General features: G+C 34.1%; 1 protein-coding gene across 1 annotated transcript in view; it reads left to right on the forward strand.

The window, feature by feature from the left end:
• The window catches only part of RYR3 (ryanodine receptor 3), a 194,011-nt gene that overhangs the window by 37,556 nt on the left and 134,449 nt on the right, over positions 1 to 22,006 (forward strand). The window contains exons 2-8 of the mRNA XM_005417515.3: positions 9,015 to 9,134; positions 10,885 to 10,992; positions 13,125 to 13,199; positions 14,179 to 14,257; positions 15,887 to 15,999; positions 16,325 to 16,424; positions 19,639 to 19,732. Of these exons, the coding sequence (XP_005417572.1) occupies positions 9,015 to 9,134; positions 10,885 to 10,992; positions 13,125 to 13,199; positions 14,179 to 14,257; positions 15,887 to 15,999; positions 16,325 to 16,424; positions 19,639 to 19,732 (689 nt within the window). The remainder of the gene's footprint in view (positions 1 to 9,014; positions 9,135 to 10,884; positions 10,993 to 13,124; positions 13,200 to 14,178; positions 14,258 to 15,886; positions 16,000 to 16,324; positions 16,425 to 19,638; positions 19,733 to 22,006) is intronic.

Below are 22,006 nucleotides of genomic sequence, written 5' to 3' on the forward strand. Positions count from 1 at the left end.
CTTTCTTTAAATTACAGTTTAAAATCAAAGGAGTAATTTTAAAAGAATATTTAGTACTCGGCTTTAATGATACATGATAGATAAATATTTTGGATATTAAGCTTGGTCTTGGTATTTGGTGTGGATGTCCCTTTGTGGTCACTCTCTCATGCTATCTCATTTCCACAAAGAGCTACATAAAGGGAAAGGTGGAGAAAGCTGTGATACAAAGGGCAGCAAACTATCTAAATTCTTCAATGGCAACTATACCACCTGGATTTGGATTAAAAATAAAAAAGAAGTAAAAGGGTCAATATTATGCTACTTGATTTTCTGAAGCAATTTTTTATTCAAAAAAGGGTGCTTTTTTTTGTTTTTGTTTGGGTTTTTTGGTGGAGTTTTGTGTGTGTGTGTGTGTGTGTGTTTTATTTCTGTATATTTGCTTATTCTGCCTTGCTGATGCCTTGATATAAGATAGGGGAGTATGTTCCAGAGTTATGATTAGGCTTTTGTCCAACCACTGTTGAAGGTGTAGACTGACAACGGAAACCCCAACTCTATTTTTAAAATCTTCTGAGAACTGTTAGAAGGTGCTGTGTGAATTTCCATTAAAGAACTCTGCTGTCATCATAAGGATCCATTTGCAGTGAACAGGCTGTAGTTACTGGGAGAAATTTGTATGCTTACCGGGGGAAGACAGGCCTCAGACAGGCCCCACCCTTGGTACATTTCTGCAAAGAAATAGAGGCTTTTAATTTATAAAAATATGTTAAAAACAACCAATAGCCAGTACTGGAAGTAAAACTAAATCTCCAAAGAATCCACCTCTCCCTGACCACCACTGATTTAAGATCTGCTCTGGATATGGGTTTGCTTCATTTGGTTGTGGGTTTTGTGGTGATTTACAATACGAGGTGCCTAAGCACACCTCTTTTTTAGATGTTAACACATAAGCTTACCAGAAGATTTATTTATAGACATTTAAGCAAAGGAAAACCCAAGATGATATATTCATGTGACCTCTTCCTGATTCAATTACATGACTGTGATGTCTGTATTTTGGGACTGAAGTATTCATGCAGTATGCACTTCTGTGTGGAGGTCCTAATGAATTTTATCATATTGCAGCAGACCCGTATAAGCTTTTCTAATGACAGAAGTGAAAAACATAATTTGAAACTTTTATGAACCTTTTTTTTGTCCAGAAGCTGACTCTGATATTAAACCTTGCTTTAGGTTATCCTTGGATACATTCTCTAGTAAACATTATTCCTAGTATAAATGTATGGAGCAAGTATGTTAGTATTTATTGAAAAATTTTATCTTCACTATTATAAGTGGACAGTGGGGGAAAATAAGTGCTTTCAAGAGATATAGAGAAGATTCATGTCTCTGGCAGACTGGCAAAATGTAACTGCTGTGAGACAAAATTGGTAGTTCTATAAACAGGAAACATTAGCTTTGCTGGCATGTATGCAAGAGAAAAACCCATGAAAATGGTTTAATGACTGGAAATGTACTTTGGGTCTTTTTTTTAAAAAAAGGTAATAATTAAATTTGTCTGGATAACTTATCTTTCTTAATAATTTACAGTTTTCTTTAAGATTTTTCCCATTATTATAATTTGTGATTTATGAATTTTTGATGAGCAGGCACAGGTTTTTTTCTTCTGCTGCCTGATAATAGGATTGAAACTCTTAAACATGTAAATATGAATAGAATATGGCAATGTGAGTACATGTTACACAGCTTTTTAAGCTGAATAGAAGCATAAACTTACCTATAAGAGCATTTGAATTAGGACAAAGAAGTATGTCCAAACATAAGTTTGAAAATAATTATTTAATTTCCAGAGCTTTTAAATGTTCACACAGCTTCAACATGGGTCATATACATTGCAGCATATTGCCTCTTTGTTCTGTTTGTTTATAATTTTATAAGGAAGCATGGGATTAGAGTTCATATTACTCAAATTAACTTAAAAAGAGGAATTTGAGTTGTTGAAGAACATGGTGACTTGTTATTGTTTTGATCACAAGAAGAAAAGAGAACAAAAGAATACACAACAAAACTGTCCTGGAAGACACAATACACTTTATTTCCCTATGTACATTCTTAGTTTATGTCCAAAGTGGAGGCTCACAAGTTGTCCTCCCTCTCAGTCTGCAGGCTGAGGGTGATGGCTCCTTGGCTCCTGCTCTTTCAAATCACCATGTCCGTATCACACCTTTCCTCACGTGCTTGGTGAGGCTAAGCTGCCTCTAACAGCCACCCGCTATTCAGGGGACCTCAGGATTCCGCAGACATCCATGATATTGTCTGGGGACTGCTGATCAATGCGGAGCCTTCAGTAAAGACCTGATAGGTTGCATTTATAATGTAACCTAGGTAAGTGTGTAAATCTAGTAGGGTGCAGTTAATTTTTGTTGGTTTCTTTGTTTCCATGTGTTTTGGGTTTGGGTCAGTTTTGAGACTTACAGGCATTTTTTTGAGGTTTTACTTGGTTTCCTCTTTCTTCTTTCTCATGACTAGTCAAAAAAAGAAAGTTGTTTTTTATCTTGACAGAGAGTAGGCAAAATGAAAAATCCATGTCATACACTAGCTTTGTAACTGTAATAAAAATTATTTTTCAAGTGAGAAATGTCTTCCAACAAAAACAAAGTCCAAAATATTCAAAACTTCAATTAGTCAAATCTGTACTGCATGCTATACATGAGTGTGGATGCTGAGGGAAATGGATAGTTTCCTAGGTATGATTCTGGGAAAAGCTGTGACAAACTCAGAGAAAAGAATTATAAACAATTATCTTAAGTTGCTGCACCTGGTGTTTGTGAACATGTGAAATGTGTTATGGAAATACGTTTACCAAAGGGTGGATTCTTAATTAACCACTCATGTGAAATGTATTGATTAAACGAATCAGGTCCACCTGTGTCAGACTAAGCTATAAAAGACATCTCAATAAACATTGAGACCTTTTACCATTTTGCCTTCTGATACAATTCTGTGTCATCTCTGACTCACCAGTGACACAGGAGTGTCAGTCACTGTCTAAGAATGAACAATTATTTTCTTTATTTAGAATGGAATTGCTTTAGCAAACAAAGGTTAATAGTATTAATCTTAATCTACACTATTAATAAAGATTAATAGTGGAGCTTTTGGAAATTTCCTCCAAGGAATTTTTTTGTTGAGGGTTACAACTCAGTTATTTGGCAGAGGAAAATGATCTGACCATGAAGCATGACTTCTGATGTAGTTATGTACTTTGCTCTGAATCTGATGTCTGCGTACACATGTGATACACAATTGTTCTTAATTGAAGGAAAATTACTTTATTTTTGCAGTACAGGAACCTAAACAAACTGGAATGTTCTAGCTAGATGGCAAATGAATACATTAAGTTATTTTTTTGGATCATAGCCTCAAACCCAAAACAACCCAAGTGAGATTTAATCAAAGAAGCTTTTAATTTTTATGAACTTAATTAGGAAGTCTAAATATTTAAGACTGTGTTGCCTTGGTAAATAATAAATTCAGCAGCCAGAATTTTTCCACATTCTTTATCTGAATAGAAGTGCAGTAGCAGAAATACTGCATGCCAGAATGATTTTCTGTATCAGTTTTATGAAATTAATTTTTCGCAGTGTAAAAGGGAGAAAAAATACACATTTGCCAATTGTTACAATAACAATAACTGAAGAATAAATCCCAAAAATAGTGTGTGAATTTATAGGTTTTAAAAGTTTCGTTCTTTTCAAATATGGAAGTAGTGGAATTCTTTAATGTGGTGTTTTATGAAGCTTCTGTTTTAGGATTAGTGGAATAATTGACTATATCTCCTAAGAAGATGGAAACTAGGTAAATTATCGATGCTTTTTTAATGGATCATTTAAGTGGGTTTATACAAGAGAAACACATCGTTAACTCACTTTATTTTTATACTAGTATTTAAAAGTCTTGGTATGCTTCACCAGCTTGCTAATTTGAGCCACCTTTCTTCAATTACCTTCTTTAATGAGCAAACCAAGGAAGGGGTGTGCCAGATGTTTCATTTACATCATCAGCCATATACCAGGTGTAAAATTTGACTATAGCACAGAGACTGATCACTCTACCAAAAAAAATTAGATCAAGTGAAAAAGCACTTTGATTTACTTACTTCTGTATTTTCACTGCTGTCTGATGATTTAGACCTGCTTCCCACAAATCACTGTCTAGACAATTAATGTCTAACCTACAGCTTTTATTAAAGCTGCTGTATTACCCATGATGTAAGTGGATATTGACTATATAATCCTCCTTTTTTTTGGTAAAAACTGGTAATGGTGCATTATTTTTTTTGAGAATAAGACTTAAACTGCTTGTATAATTATTATGGACATAAATAATACGATTTAAAAATAATTATTTCCTCTAAATGAAATGTATATATGAATATGTATATGCTGAGCATGATGTCATATGGTCTGGAATGCCCCTTTGGTCAGTTTGTCACTTTTAAACAATTCTGTATCACTTTGCATTTAAGTTAGTTATTCCTGTGAAAGTACCTACCTGAATGTTTATTGTAGCTGTGAGTAAATTATAGGCAAAATATGTAATTTTTTTGAGAAAACTCTCTCTTCTTGTAGTATAATGACAAAGTTGATTAATTATTTAGAACTGATTAATTTTCAATGCCATGTCAATTTTATTTTATCAATTGATTTTCAGCACTGAATATTATAGAGATTAGGTAGATGTTGACTCAGTAGGTAATAAACTAAATGTATGGTATCATTTTCCAGCAATATTTGCTTGTATGTAGTTACTGTATTCATGGTTCTGTGCTTGATAATATAAGATATATTGAATTTTTGAATACAACCCCTATTCAGATTTATGTGTACTATATAAATCACTACAACTCTAAGTTATGGAATATATATGCAACACAAATGAAGAAGGAGTTTCACTAACTGTTGGAATTTCCTTATTCTCAAAATCTGTGTTGAAAAACTAGTGAACAGAGCAGGAGCAAGGTCATGTCAATAGTACATTAATTCACCTTGATCACTGAATTCCTCTGCCGCAAGTCAAGTAATTGAGTCATAAAAATCAATTTTCCTTATGTTTTGCCTTACTATTTTATCACAGAAATCTCAGTTTAAGTTCACCATCACTTTATATTATAAAATCTGAGGATGAAAACAGCCTGAACATCAAGACAAAATAGTGTTTGGTAATGAACTACTGGACTGTGGTCCTTTAAAAATTCATTTGTAAAGTTATATAGTATACTGCTTAATTCTGTATTGCTGAAGACTAGGAATAAAAGTTTTCTGTTAAAAAAAATTAAATATTTAATGTATTCACAAAAGACATACTTTTGTGTAGAGTCAATTTCTATTTTTGTAACTTGCTCATTCTTACAATTAGAATACATTGAATTTGTAACTGTTTTAGAAATACCTTTGTTTCTCAGTTTATATTGACATTATTATAAAGTCAAATTTGGAATACAGCTTCAGCTCTAGCCAAAACAAATAGAAATTTATTTTTGCAGTGCACAAAATTATGTGGTTACCTATTTTCAAAAAGAACCCCAAATCCCCCAAACTGTCTTTTTCCTTTTTCCAAAAGTTATGCACGTGAATACACGAATGGACAATGGATGGTATTATGGCACATTAGCTACATGACACTAGGTAAATTCTGCAGTATTTCAGACCATGTGAAATATATTTTAGCAATTTCAACATGTTTTAATGTATAAACCTTCTTTGATTTGGGATGGGGTTACTTTGTGTGTGTCCTTTTGCTAAAGGGCTGAGAGATGAATCTTAACCAGATAAAAGATTTCTGGACTGAAGGGGAGAACTTCCATTTCCTCTTCATTCAGAATAAAAAAGTTAAGAATTGCTATGCATCTGTGTTTGTGAATAGGTGAAATGATGGTAGTCTAGAATGTATCTCATGGTTAGCTTGATGATGCCACTGGTGGGAACCAGTTATTACTAAATTATGCTTAGAATGTGACTAGTTTTTGAGGAAGAATAGCAAAAGCAGTTTCTTGTGCAAATGCCAATCTGTAGTGGACCATTGTATATGGGTGTCCTTTCCTCCCTGGGATTCTGTGAACTCTAAGCCTGTTTTATTAAAAATCAACCAACCAACCAACCAAGCAAACAAACCAAACAACAAAACCCCCACAAAAATCCCAAACACCACCCACCGCCAGAAAGAAATGGACTAGAAAATGGAAATGTCAGAGCTGCTAGATGAAAAAAATTGCATTTTAAACACTTACTGAATCAAAACAATTTAAATTTGTTGAATTCATGGTTCAAAAACTAGGCACTGAGAACAAGGTACTGCTGAGACATGGTCTGTATTTTCATGATAGCCTAGCAACTCCATAAAACTCATTTCTATTAGCATCTTCAGGCCAGAAAAGCAATTATAGACCTCAGCCAGAATGATGTTTTTTTCAGTGAGAATATGTTAATACTGAATCATTTTAACAGGGAATAATTGTCTCATTTGCAGATTGTATTGGCTTTGCTAATTTTTTATGCTCAGTCATCAATGAATGTTTTTTAAAACTTTTCTGCAAAGCATTCTGAAATACCATATAATATTCTTGCCACTTTAAAAAAACTATTGAAGTTTTTTATTCTACATAGCAAAGACCCAGCTTGTTAAGTGTTGTAGCACAAAGCAAAAGGCACATTGGCCATTTAGGGGAATAAGATAAAACATCAGTGTGAAATGCTGCATAAATTTCTTAAGACATTCTGTGCTTTTATTTTGAGATTACTGCACTTAATAATTGATAAAGTTTTCCTGATGCCAGTGTAAATTCTAAGTGCTTATTTTTCTGAATTCTAGAATATTAAAATATTAATTTCATTATATTAGGAACTCTTGCCCTTTTATGCATATGGATTTAAAAAGAAAATAGTTAATTTATTTGATTCCTGCTCATTTTAAGTAAGTTTTATGTATGTTCATAGAATCATACAACAGTTTGGATTGGAAGAGATGTTCAAGATCATCCAGTTCCACCCCAGTGCTATGGGTGGGGAAACCTTCCACTAGACCAGACTAATCAGAGCCCCATCCAACCTGGCATTCAACACATCCAGGGATGGGGCATCCACAATTTCTCTGGGCAACCTATGCCAGTGTATATTTACTGTAAACCTACACCCTTTCAATTTGAAGCTGTTACCCCTTGTCCTTTAAAAGATAGGATGTGCCCTTGTAAAAAGTCTGAAGACATAATTTTATTATATAGGGAACTATGAATTACAATATAGGCTACTAATGTATGCTATGCCTCTGTGGAGTGATGAATACTTTAGTGTAGTAGGGAAAATAAATACAATTTGAGTGATATAGACGTAATTTCATGTAATGATAAATGTGTGCTAAGTTGCAAATCTCAATTTTATTCGAAATTTTGGTATCCATAAATTCATGTTTTAGTATTTTAATATTTTTAGCTCTAAAATATGTATTTTCAAATATTGATACAGGAACTAGATGATGAAAAATGTTTTAAACATCTTTATTTTTATCTTACATAGAAATGGAAGCAGAAGCAACAGGAGGAAAGATAGTTTGTTAGCATCAATTAGTTCTGTCTAACTGCTACATTTTTTAGAATTGTTTGCAAATATGTTTCAAATTCTTTTTCTGTATTGTTGAAACCACTATTGCTTGTCATGCCAAGCTAGATAAGAAAAATACTGTCTATAACTGCTGGTTTATCTGAAATGTAATAGTTGCTTATTTCAGTAAGAAGTGGTAAGCAGGCAGTGAAGGGTTGCCTAAAAAAGCCTTGTAACTTGCACTCACCTGTGAAATCACACAAGTGAAAAGCATGCTTTTGATTTCCCTCTTTAAAGGGAAGGTGTGTCACTTAGTTCCTTTGGTGGAAACTGCTTTCCTTCTCCCAGCTTTTATTTCAAGTGCCCAAAGCGGTGGCAGTGCCATAGCAGTGCAGTTGCATAAGGGCAGTGTAAATAGCAGTGCTGCTTTTAGAACATAATTGTCCAAGTGATCTCAGCGCTCAGCACAGGCGGCTGTTGTGTATCTGCTTTGATAATAATAAGTGACACCAGTAGGACTTTGTAGCTGGAGGGAACAGTGACATATCATATCACTCCTGTTTTATCAGCTTCTGCCCCCTTAAAAACTTGTCAGGCAGTGTCTTTTGGCAAACAGTGACATACATGCCTGTAACAAAAATAAGTGCTTCTACATGCTACTCCCTCAGAGGTTTTTTCTTAGTTAGTGGACAAGTTTTGGAAAATAAAATGATTTTTAATTCTGTATATAGCTTTGACACAGTCAAACACTAAAATTAATATCTTTGGTTCACTTATATCAGCTTTAGCCTCACACGTTAAGAGGTGAAAAAGGGCTTGGCACTTTATGAGTTTGGCATTGTATTATGCAGGAATTTGTAAAAGTGCTTTTCTAGAGTGTTCTTATTCTTGGGATATGCCTTTTGAGGATCAACCTCTTATGACTGAACTTTCACTTGAAAAATGCCTCTTGGCTCTTTGGTTGTACACAGAGATTTCTATATTACATGAGAACTTAAAAGTTAAGATTCTGCATTCTGAGGAATAGTGTTGATAGTTTACTGTGCTAACAAATAGCACTGCGGTTTGCAAAATTGCAGTAAAGGTTTTTTACTGTAAGCATTAAAATATTTAGCTGAGTAAAACTGAGTAACAGTGCACTTACAATTTGTTTTATATTGCTAAAGAAACAAAAGGAGACAACAGATGCAAAAGCCTTGGAGACAGTGTGCAGTCTTCGTCTCTTTGATGAAGTCTTGAATGTAAATCTCTACAGAAATCTTTACATGTTTGTAGATCTGTTATAGATATACATCAAAAGAATCTCTGCATATGTACATTATATGATTTAGAAGAATATTGCATTAATTTTCAAGAGATGTTGCAGGATTTCTTAACATTATAGTGCACATATAACTTCAAAATAATTTTTTTTACTTGTTCTTTGTATTGTGACAGGATGATGAAGTAGTACTTCAGTGTGTTGCCAGTATTCACAAAGAACAAAGGAAGTTTTGCTTGGCAGCTGAGGGACTTGGGAATCGCCTGTGCTTTTTGGAGCCAACATCAGAAGCTAAAGTAAGAAGCTGATACTCTCAACTGGTGCAACTGATCAGTGAATGTTAACCTACTTACTCACAAGCAAATTTAATTATGGTTTCTTAAATATGATGCTAGAGGGACCTTATGTATGCTTTTCTTCCCAGCTGCATCTTAGAATTGTTTGCAAAAATTTCCTAGAGATTCCAAATAAATTTTGAGGCATACCTGAGAACAGTGAAAAGCTGCTATTCTTCAACTAAGAAACTTCCTGTAACTGAAATACTACCTATTTTCAAGATTAGGTCTCCAGACTGTTATTAATATTTAAGTTCTCCCATATTTCTGTAACTGCTTTAGGTTCAAATATATTGATACACTGGATTGATAATTTTAGAAGCATTGTCACCTGTCAGTTACTGGTGTTAAGTGTTACTCCTGACTCCATTATCAATCAGGAAGTTGAATGTACAGGGACAAGAATGATTAGTGAAAGAGACTTTTAGAAGATTAAAAATGGAAAATTGAAAAATGAAGCCAGAGAGATGTGAAGAAACAAAACCCAAACAAATCCCTCCAGGATAATTATCAGAACTAGAGAGGGGAAAGGAGAGAAAAGATGAAACTGTAAACCTCTACTAAAGCATAATGTTAGGAATAAACCAAACAGAGGAAGACCTCATCTTTCTCTTTGGTTCTCTCTGCATCTTTTTCCTTAATTGTTTTTATTTCTTCACTTTTCATCACCTTAAAATGCAGCATCATCAAGACTTTTATTCTCTCTTGTCACTCTGATTATAAAAAGAAGTGCATATCCACTTTAAAGCTCATCTTCAGCCATGATCTTTATCATGAATCACAGAACATGGAGTTGCTAAGGTTGGGAAGGGTCTCTGAAGGTCACCTAGAGCAAAATCTACCTAGAATAGCTTCAGACAGAACAGATTGCTTAGGACACTTGGATCAGAGTTTGAGTATCTCCAAGGGTGGAGACTTTACAACCTCTCTGGGCAACCTGTTTTACTGTTTACCATGCTTACAGTAAGAGTAGGGGGGTTTTGTCATATTTAAAATTATTTCCCGTATTCCACTTTGTCTCAATTTACTCTTGTCCTTTCACTGGGTTCTGCTGTGTAGTCTCTGGATCTGTCTTTGTGCTTTCTGCCATATATTTATGTACATTGTTGGTTCCCCTTGAGACTTTTTTCTCTTGAACATATCTTTCTTTGGACATATCAGTGCTAAGAAATTGGAAAAAAAAAAGAGTCTGTTGTGAAGTTTCATATTTTATAAAGAGCAGACATATGGATTCAAAAATTAGGATTTCCTTAAAGAGTTCATATTATTATGTCATAAGATTCTTGAGAATCTCAGCCATTTAGTTACTGCTGTAAATATCTTCTATCAACCTCATACATGATATAAGATCTTATACCTTCTCTTCTGTTTTGTCAGCGGCATTACAGAACAAATACAATATCCGTGTTGTCATTCTAAAAGGCAGGAAACAATAATTCATAGGGGAAAAGTTTTTGCATTTGAACCTGAAGAAGCTTCATTTTACCGTGAGGAATACAGCTCAAGGAAAGTAAAATTGCTGTGTTGTCAATTCATGAAGAATGGATTTATATTGTTTTCATACAGGACAGTAGCATTTACCTCAAAAACAAATGAATAGGCATTAAGTATAGATTCAAAAATTAAAATAAGCACATGTTCCAAAACACTTTTCATCCTGTTTCACCTGTTCTGCTGATCTGTTCTTGCACTGTTCATTTTATTTTTACAGTATGTCCCTCCAGACCTTTGTGTCTGTAATTTCGTCCTTGAGCAGTCACTGTCTGTCAGAGCCCTTCAGGAAATGCTGGCCAGCACAGGGGAAAATGCTAGTGAAGGGGTAAGTAAATTGACCTCAAAGAACATTAAATCTGAATACAGATTTTCCTCACTTCTTTCCTTGTCCAGGATTTTCTAGAAGAGGTTCCTGATGTCATAGTATTCTTGGAACATTATTGCTCCAGTTGTGTAATCACATTAATTTCTCTTTGGCAGTGAGGAGCTGGTGCAACTCTTTTGAATAATTGTGATCCACAAATCCAGAAACATCATCAATTTGATTACTTTGACCCTAATTCTCCAATTTCAGCTGAATCAAACTGAATTGAACTTTCATTCTGTTATAAAGAGAGCATGATAAAACTACAGCTTTACTTATTTTACAACCTAATGGCTTATTCTGTGCTTCAGATCTTTAACTGGGACATATCATTGCACAGATGTGAAAGATGGAGTTATATCATCTTTGATGTTGCATTGTCAGCCTTACATACATGGTTTTCAGACTTCAATAATGCTGATATTTTGTTTTCCACTGCCCAAAAAAGTTGTATTTTTTATTTTTGCAATTACATTGCATTCTATAAAATAAGTTTTGATGAAAATAAAAACATATGCTTAGGAAATCAAAATATCAATTTAAACTTTTCTAGAATTTCTAAGAAATGACATAATTTTTAATATTTTCAAAATATTCACCCCAAACTACATCTGAAAGATTTAATCTGAGATTAATAATGATATATGAATATCTTATTTGGGATTGGAAGTAGAAGACATATGATATCTGATAAAAATGATCACACCGTTGCTTAAGGAGGAGTAGGCAACAAAAAATAACGTAATCTGTTGTGCTTTATTTATTTTGAAATTATCTTGTCCTTCATTTATTTTAAATTCAGGCACAATCCATTGGGGAAACTGTAATAGGAACACAGCAGTTCATACTAAAAGCAAGGCTGAAATAAAAAATTATTTGCTTTTCATACTAAATTTAGTTTGAACAAGAGTTTCCTATTTTTCTAGAAAAAGACTGTAGATTATTCAATTTGGAGTTTTTGTTGTTTTGGTTTGGTTGTGTTGTTTTCTTCTTTTGTTTTTTTATAATAAGCCAAACTTACAAGTGATTCATTTAAAAACTTTTGCTAATAAAATAACAGAAGGGTTTCATTGCTTGTTCTCAGTATTCATGTACTTGTTGCAAACTGAATACATGTAATTTTCTTTTGACAACCTGTTTGTAATTGCAATTGACTTTGCTGTGAAGTTTTTCCTTTTTCATTTAAAAAAAAGTTTAATGTATAAAAGAGGTATTATAGTCACTCCTACATGTTTTTCCAGTTTTCTTCACCAAGCAGTGACACGTTTCTGCAGGATTATAAGAATTTTTTATGAACGTTTTTTTTTTTAAAAAACTTGGCAATAGTTTAACTTATGTGTTGTTCACAGCATGTAAAACCATTTGCCTACACATGTATAACCATTATTTGAGCTCTTGGAATATCCTTTAATTATCTTTGTCCCTTTCAAATGAATCCAAGGGCAAGATCTGACCTTAAATGGCACCCAAAAGGAACTAAAAAGAAATTTGCTCTGAAGGAAGCAAATGGAAAATCCAGTTTTGCTTCTGCCTGTCTTGTCATATTTTTACATATTCATAATTAATAACTGCACTTGGTTGAAACTGTGGATACAGTTGCTTTAATGAATCTGAATTATGTTAAAGATTAACATTAGCAAGTAGATATTCTCAGTATATGCTTAAACTGTTCTGGGCAGTAAATATGTTATTTTCTCTTTCAGATTTCAGTTTCTGTGTGTGTGTATATATATATATATATGTATTTATGTTGTTATTTTTTTTAATGCCTGCATGAAGTTTATAAGAAAGGTAAGTGGTATCTTATTTAACTTATGTTTTTGCAAATGCTGTGTTTTAATAAATCATAATAAAAATCAGGTAACAATAAAAGTCTTTGTCAAAGAACAACATTTTTTTCCTTTGGCAGATATTTGTCTATTGCTGTATCGACTTTGTTATTATTATTTTTTTCCTGGTGTGTTCATTTCATAATTTGTTGGAATATTTGCACTCGTTCCTTGAATTGCCACAGCTCTTCATGTTGTTGTGTAGTTCTGATCATGGTGCACTCAGAGCAGTGGAGTTCTGACCTTCTCCATCCTGTTCTGCAGGCAGCCCAAGGGGGTGGGCACCGGACCCTGCTGTACGGCCACGCCATACTGCTTCGACATTCCTTCAGTGAAATGGTAAGTGAGGGAGCACCTGCCAGAATGAGCAGCATGAATAAGAAATGTCTTTTCACCAAAATAAAAAAACCCTAAAAATTTGGAATAATGCTCTTTCCAAGCTATCTTCTGTGCTAGATGAGAAAGAATTTAATGACTTGGGGTGTCTCAACACAATAGAATTGTTTAAATTCAGATTCTTGATCTAACTCAGAATTGTAGTTGAAAAGCTCCTAAAATCTATTATTTCTGTGTCTTTAAGGAATCTTTAACTTCCATTAGCAAGAATTTCTACAGCAAATGAATTTGTTCTATGTTATTTTCTTCCCCATCATATTTTATAAGGTATTCCATTTGACATCCCATAGTTTCCATGGATTATGTCCATGAAGATGCTGTCTTCAGGCTGCCTTGTATAAATTTCATCATACTATATTCTACAACTGAAAAATTTCAGCTGTTTTGAATCTTTGACCTACTAGGACCCATGTAAATACACCCAATACAAGGCAGAAAAAATGAGAAGTCAGGAAAACACTTTCCCTCCTTTTTTCTGTACTAGAAAATGCTACATTAATCTTGAAATGCTACATTAATCTTCTATGTGGCTTATGTTTATGAACCTTGAAAATTGTAGCTGCCTTGATACCAGAGCTGCAAGTATAATTACTACCTTTGGTATGTTTTTAATGTTTTCATGAATAAAACTTATTATGATAGGGTTGTAATTAGATGCTTGCCTGTTCCTATCTGATGAGCTGTATGAAACTTCAGAAGGTAGAAGCTAAATTGCACAACTGAAGTGGAAATGTACTGCAGTGGAAAAGGATTTTGATGTTTAAAGTTCAGGAAGAGCTTCTGTATGAATAACAACATAATCTTTAACTCATTAAAAAATCACTTATGATAGTAAGACGAAGTAATGTGAATGTATTCATTTGGCATGTGTGTTAGTGGGTACTGTTGGATTTTTGTTTTCAATAATGTCACTGTTTTGCAGTATTTGACATGTTTAACATCATCAAGATCCCAGACAGATAAACTTGCATTTGATGTGGGATTACGAGAAAATGCAGCAGGTATGGCAAGTTATTTTTGAAGGAGAATGAGTTACCCATTTCTGGTTTTAGAAGAGACATTGTGTTTAATGCAACTGTAAGCTTATGAATGGGATCTTTCTGTGTTCATCAGAAAAAAGATGACTGAAAGAAATGACTGTTGGTATTAATGTGAGAGAGTCTTCCAATTAAACTGACTTAAGACAGCTGCAATAAAATGCATGATAATAGTCAAAGTAAAACATTTCTGTTGAACAAAACAAATTTGATGCTTTTGTTTAGATTTTTTTTTTGTTTTGACACTTATAGTACAGAAAAGCCATATACTGGTGCATTCACAATTTACATTGTAACCAGGTAAGAAAAGAAATTCACAACTTGTAGTGCAGGAAATCAGAAAATATGTAGTGAACACACTGCTAAAAGAGCTGGATAGATACATTTGTAATGTGGACAAATCAATAATGGGACAAAGTGAAGGAGATAGAACAAACATGACATTATGAGAAAGATTTAAAATCTAATTAGTGTATTTCTGGGGGTACTGCCATTACCATTACAGCTGATGGAAATATAGTGAAAAAAAAATTGTGCTTCCATGAAAACATATAAAAATTATGAGTTGCCGCTGGAGCAATATTAAATAAATTTAAAGGTAACTTAGCCACAAAGAGCCAGAAATAGACTTTAATGCTGCTGTGTACATAGTGCTCATGGTTACTGAAAGTGATGAGTACTCCTCAGAAAGTAACAGGTGACTCTGTAATAATCAGGTCCAGACATATGTCCTGAAGGGAAAATTACTAAGTATAGTACTAAAAGTACTAAGTATACTAAGTGTACTTAGTGTACACTTAGTATACACTAAGTGTATACTTAGTGTATACACACTTCATTCATGTTAAGTTCAAATAAAGAAATACTGTTTGTGTTAATATAAATCTGGGCTTTCTATTGTTTTTTTGTTATTTTGAAAAGAAATTAAAATCAAATAGACTAATTGATGATGGAGAGGCACTGGCAGTGTAGATGTTAAAACCTTTATAAAGCATAATCTTTGAATCTGTTCAGGTGGCTCTCTATAAAAGTTTGTCTTTTGAATGAGTGAAGTTTGTCTGTGTGTGTGTTTCTCTGTGTGTGTGTAACCTGGAATCTTACATTTCATGTGTAGGAAACGTTCTATGGTTGTCACCCTTGCGCTTGGCTACTTCGTAATTCTATCATCTGTAGGGCTAGTGGAACTGCTTCTAGGTTTGTTATGCTATGTGATACAGAAGGTTGGGTATTAAATATGACAATTAAACAAAAGAAGTGACAAAAGGTGATAAATAAGACCAAGGTAGGTGTCAGCAATTTCCTGGCAAGGAGAGTCTCCAAGGGAGAGCAGTTCTGAGTAGTGTTTTGTAAACAATCCCTTTAAAAGTACTTGGAAAGGGAAATATCATATATGGCAAAGATTGTATGACAAAAAGTTTCAAGCAAAAAGAAAACACCAAAAATGATTGAAAATAGAAATGATGTGGTTTTATAAGGTGAATTTTCTTACAAGACAATTTTTATAATTATATTTTAGTGCTGTATAAAGATATCCTTAGATTTCTTGTGAGTTGTCTGTTTTGTAGAACCATGATTAGTGCCTCTGTCATTTAGGTGAGGCATGCTGGTGGACAATACACCCTGCTTCTAAGCAAAGGTCAGAAGGAGAAAAAGTTCGAATAGGTGATGACCTTATCCTGGTCAGCGTGTCCTCTGAAAGATACCTGGTGAGTTTGTTTCTTTAGATAGTGGTCAAATGGTGGGAAAATACAAAGTTCTGTGGGGATATCAGGAGATTGGTTGGGATTCTCATGAATTATTTTTTTCTAATCTAGGCTGTAATGTCTCGTTGTAATGCATTTTTATTTTTCCACACTGAAAGGGTGCTCTGTGCATGGAGCTTCCACGCTTTTTCCTCAGATTTTAGAATAATACCAATTTTAGAAGAAATTTGTATATTTATGATACCTTCTCTTCTGTTTATAAATTAACATACTAAATATTTTAAGTGCATAATTTTCATTGTTTCCTGTTACCATTGTCTTGTTTCAGCATCTCTCTGTGTCAAATGGAAATATTCAGGTGGATGCCTCCTTTATGCAGACACTATGGAATGTACATCCTATATGTTCAGGAAGCAATATTACAGAAGGTTTGCCATTTTATTTATTTAGACATGTATGTAAATTAGACTAATTTGTATGCTTTTGATAAAGAGGAAAATTAAAAAAACAAATTCCCCTCAGAATGTCAACCAAAAAGTTTAAAGAAAATAAAGAAAAGCTAAATGAGCGCTGTAAGTTTAGAATAACAAACCTTTAAAAGCTGCATGAGCAATGAAGGCTTAGTTTAATTTGGGGAAGGAGGAGCTGCAGAATAACTAAAGCCAGAAAACTTAGGTTTTTGCATACAATTTTCCTAAATACTGTTCTCTCACTACAGACAAAACGGAAGATAAAGGTACAGACAAAATGAAAAGCAGTTTTATCAAAGTTCCTATTTCAGTCTCTTAGTTCTGCTTTTTACAGACATTTCCCCAATATCCTTTCTGGATGTCACAGCCATGCATCCTTATTGTATTATCTTATTCAGCCTAAATCCTACACCACAGGGTCAGGAATTCTTTTGGGAAATTTTATGGCACTTCATAGTCATGTTTGAGTCATTGACCATGTTTGTCATGGTCACCTTATTCTGAGAAATGTCTTCTGTACTGAAAGTCTGGTCCACTCAGTGTCTCCCCTTATTTCGATGCCATAGTTTGTCATTAACACTGTTGTAGCAAACACTGTGCTTCATCTTTGCTGTTCTCTATTCAAAGTATCAGCACTCAACATTCACAAACAACTTAAATGTCTTGAAGTAAGGATCATTTTGCGTCACTTGTCTGTAAAACTTAGCATTTATGATATACTAGTATACAGTAACATAGGACATAAACTGAGCTTTGAGGGAACTGAGAGAGATATCTCATTTCCCTGGGATCAGCTATAGTAAATCTTGGTAGAAGATGACTTACCCTGGTGTTAGACTTAATTTAGTAGTCTTATTTGATCTATGGTTGGGTTTTTCTAACCCCAAGTGGTTTAAATCAGCATATCACAGTATTTCTGTGCACTGGCCCATAAGAAACCTGTCTCAGAGTGTTAGGTTTTAATTTTAAAATCATATGGGATATGGATTATGCTTGTGATACTTTCTGATTGCTTTAGCATGCTGGAGGTGGATATTTAAAAATGGCTGTCTGGAGGGCTCTCCTTGTGGGTCAGAAATAGAATAGGGATCAACCCTGGAAAAGTCTGTGTGTTTTTTTGGCCTTCACAGGTAAAACTAAAAGAAGCAAGGAGAAAAACAATCCAGCAGCAAAGTTTAAAATTTGTAATGTATGAAAAACATAATGAGCTACACAGAGAGATAATGGAAGACTAGTGGTATAGTTTAGATTTCTGTACCTGAAGAGATTTGGGAGCTAAACTTCCTAGAAGCTTACAGAATTAGAATAATTGAGGTTGCAGAAGATCTGGTCCAATCCACTGTACAGTTGATCCACTAGAACATGTTGCCTAGGAATATATCTAGACAGGTTTAAACCCTCTTCAGGGATGGAAACTTCACAACATGCCTGGGCAACCTGTGCCAGTGCTCAGGCACATTCCCAATGAAGAAGTGTTTCCTGATATTCAAACAGACCCTGCCATGTTTCACTGTGGGCCCATTGCCTCTGGTTCCACCACTGGGCATAGCAGGAAAAACTTTGATCCCACAGTCTTTACATTGATATGATCCCTCCAGACTTCTCTCTTCTCTTCTCTTCTCTTCTCTTCTCTTCTCTTCTCTTCTCTTCTCTTCTCTTCTCTCTTCTCTCTTCTCTTTTCTCTTCTCTCTTCTCTTCTCTTCTCTTCTCTTCTCTTCTCTTCTCTTCTCTTCTCTTCTCTTCTCTTCTCTTCTCTTCTCTTCTCTTCTCTCTTCTCTCTTCTCTTTTCTCTTCTCTCTTCTCTTCTCTTCTCTTCTCTTCTCTTCTCTTCTCTTCTCTTCTCTTCTCTTCTCTTCTCTTCTCTTCTCTTCTCTTCTCTCTTCTCTCTTCTCTTTTCTCTTCTCTCTTCTCTTCTTCTGCCCTGCCCTGCCCTGCCCTGCCCTCTCCCTCAGCCTTTCCTCAAGTGTGATGTGCACCAGCTTCTTAATCATCTTAGTGGCCTTTTGCTGTATTTGGAACTCTTACACTGAGTAGCCCAAAATTATTTGCATAATCCAACATACTGTCATTAAAAAAAAAAGTTTGTGTGGAGTTAGAAGTAGATTTTTCTGTGTGTCAATCATATTTTCCTCAACTACTTAGGCTTTGGTTTTGTATACATTCTCAGAATGGTTTATGTGAGAGATGGTCATATGTCAAAAGACACAGCAGTCTACCTCAAGTGGAACGAAGAGAGAGAGGGTGGGATTTCCTGAGTCTAAAACTGGATTAGGAATTAGACAGTGCTGTTTCTGTGACATTTGTAAATCCATCAAGAAAGCATAAATAACAGAAAAGAACATTTCCCCCTATTATTTCTTTGCTTTGACTTTCATATTAATTGGCAAGATGGCAATTGTCAGTTACAGTTTTCCTCATTTACAAATTTATGTTGAATCAGCTGGACAGTATGAAAGCTTCCTTCTACCCTTCCTCCTTAATGTGTGCTCCTTTAAAAGGCAGTACCTTCACTTACAAGGTCAGAATGGTTTGGACTAGGATCTGATGAGTCATTCTCCTACACCTTCTGTGTCTTCTCATTTTTAATGTGAGGCAGAGTGCCTGGTTTTGACCTGTACTCTTTGTGTTAAATGGGTTGGAAAGTGAGCTTCCATTAGACTTAATCTTCAGATCTGCAAAGTGTTTTTCTGTCCTCTGTTTCCTGCTGCTGCTGTGCACCTTTGATTTTGACAAAAATGATAAATTTCAGGAAAAAATGATGAAAGCATGAAGCTGCTTTGTATTGAAATATTTTAAACTGTATTGAGGGGGAGGAAACTATGGTATTATCTATTTGATTTGGCTTTTACCTAAAGCATTCAGTTTTCAAAGCCATAATTGTTTCTGTGGTTTTAAAGAAGTTTTTAACTTCCTTTTCTGTCTCAGAATCCTAATTTGAGTTTTAAATGTTAAAAGTTTGCTTTTTTTTTGTTTTCATGTTCAGAAGAAATATTTTTTTAAAAGGTACTAAAAATAGTATGTTAACACAATAATTTTTTTCTTGTTTGGATTTAGTTATGAGTGAAAATTTGAAAAATAGATCTTATGTGGGTCTTGAATTTTTTAAACTTTCATGGTGGTGCTCATTCATTCATAGTCAATGTTTTAGCTTGTAAATGAGCATCTTTTTCAGGATATCTTCTTGGTGGGCATGTAGTACGTTTTTTCCATGGCCATGATGAGTGCTTGACAATTCCATCTACAGACCAGAATGATTCACAGCACAAGTAAGTGGTGGTGCATTTTTTTAATATTTCTTTCTTTCAGAAAGGAAACAGGATGTCAGTTGAATTTGAGGTTAGGTAGATTTAACACTCTTTACAGCGGTCTTTAATTAGGCAGTGACATTGTACAAGAAATTGAGACCTACTAAACTGAAAATCAGTCATGAGTTCTTTCATTGTTGAAATTTAAGTAGTTGATTCTCACTGAGATTTCATCCTGTTATGTTGCTTGTCTCTAGTTCATACTGCTACAAGTAGAGGTAAGAAAGTGTTAGCAGGAAGATGGTAATGTGAAAAAGAATCCATGAAAAATCTCTGTAAGTTTGGCCTCTGCAATGACTTTCATATTTTATATATTTTGCACTTTTTTTTGCAAATTTTAAGCTTTCTCAATTTTGATTAACATATTAAAAAAATTACATCATGCTAGCTAGACTAAACTACTATTTTGTTAAACTTATATCTACAGATGTAATCTATTATGTTGATTCATTATTTGAATTTTTCTGCATTTTAAAAATTTTTGGTTAATCAGAAGCAAAGTGAACTAATAATTTTGCTGCATAAACCTGCTAGCTTTTAAATCATCTTAAACAAATAAGACCTTTCTTCCTATTGTGGCAAATAAGTTATGTTTTAGGTAATATGATACCACAAGTAACATTGAATTATGTCAGGTAAACTTGTCAGCTCTAAATTTGCCATTTTTACATTTCTGAGGAGTAAAAATGTCTCCAAGTCCTAAAGAGAACCCAAACTAAAAACCAGAAAAATTCACTGTGTGAATTTTTTCTGGCTGTTTTCTTCATATGTGTAAAGAAAGAAAAAATGTTTTGACTGTGTATGAAAATGTACACACCTAGTATAAAAACAGTGGCAGATATGTTATCTTGCATTTAGACTTAGTTTATAAAGGACCTGTTTTAAAAAGCTTAAAATAGATGCTGAGCTGTTTCAATGTGTTCAGAAATGCTGCACTTTGCTTCTTCTCTTACTTATCTAGAAGTCAGATATAGCTAATATTAGAACTAATTGTAGCATCCTATTCCCCAGTGTGATGTGATTCCTCATGTAGGGTTGATGTGTATTGTTACTGCCTTAAGATTTTCTTCCATGTATTTTATGCTAAGTAAATAAAAGGGTAAAATTAAAATGTATATTTGTCTGAATGAAATCTATATATTTACGATCCTAAAATTGGAAAAATTGTGAATGCTATATTGAACATTTTCAAATGTGTGATAGTGATAGATGACTTGAAGTTGTCCTGTCTTTTGACTTTATGGGCTGTGTAACAGATATAGGGCCAAGTTTTTATGTGTCATAGTTGTAGGAGTTATGTTTACATTATCAAAACAAAATGAAAATACCAAAAAAACCCCAAATAGTAATAAGAATGGCAGAGAGAGATGTAGAAAATGCTTGTGTTTGTTTCCATCTCTTTATTTAATCAGTTCTATGCATTTCGTTAGGAATGTTAAATAAGTTAGACACGAGTGAAGATTTCTCTTTGTAAAACAAGTCTTATTTTTGAACATTTCTGTACATAATGCTCTTTAACAATTCACATAGAGACTATTCTCTGACAAGAATCCTAAGGTCTTTTTTTACAGTCCAAATGGAAATACTTGGGGTGGACATACTGGACATCAAAAAGGGTAGTTTGGCAAGAAAAGAAAAGATGGATACATGGAATCAATTAGATGAAAAAAAATGCTGTTGTGGAAAAGCAGCAACACTTTTTTACATGCAGCTCTGTTACTGCAAGAGAAGGTCCCTAATTCTAGTCCAGCATTGCATATAGAGAAAGCTGGAAAAAGAGCTGAATGTTTTAAAGTATAGAAATCAAAAGTATAAGACATGAAGACAGACTATGACTATATCAGGTGAACTGAGCTGTCTCTGTGATACTGAACTACACCATGACAGTCCTTTGGAGATAGAATGGCTGTGTTGGGCCAAGGAGACATGAAGGAGGCCAGAGAGAGTGGAAATGAATACACAGTTTTGAGCTTAGCTAGGATTTAGAGTCTGCCAAAAGTAAAATCAGTAAGGTCAGCGGGACCAGAGACATAGAATGAAAATGGAGAGCTCCAGATATTTATTGTGCATTCAGTATAATCAGAGCATCATGTAACAGCCCAGGTTGGAAATGACCTTGAAAGATCAAATTCATAGGGACTGGAAATTAAGATGAGTTGAAAACTAGGGATTTTTTTTGTTCATTTTTATTCTAGAGTACCAATATATTTTCATGCAAGAAAAGATGTGTAGGGA

Source organism: Geospiza fortis, unplaced genomic scaffold (assembly GCF_000277835.1).
Source record: "Geospiza fortis unplaced genomic scaffold, GeoFor_1.0 scaffold54, whole genome shotgun sequence".
Classification (NCBI taxonomy): domain Eukaryota; kingdom Metazoa; phylum Chordata; class Aves; order Passeriformes; family Thraupidae; genus Geospiza; species Geospiza fortis.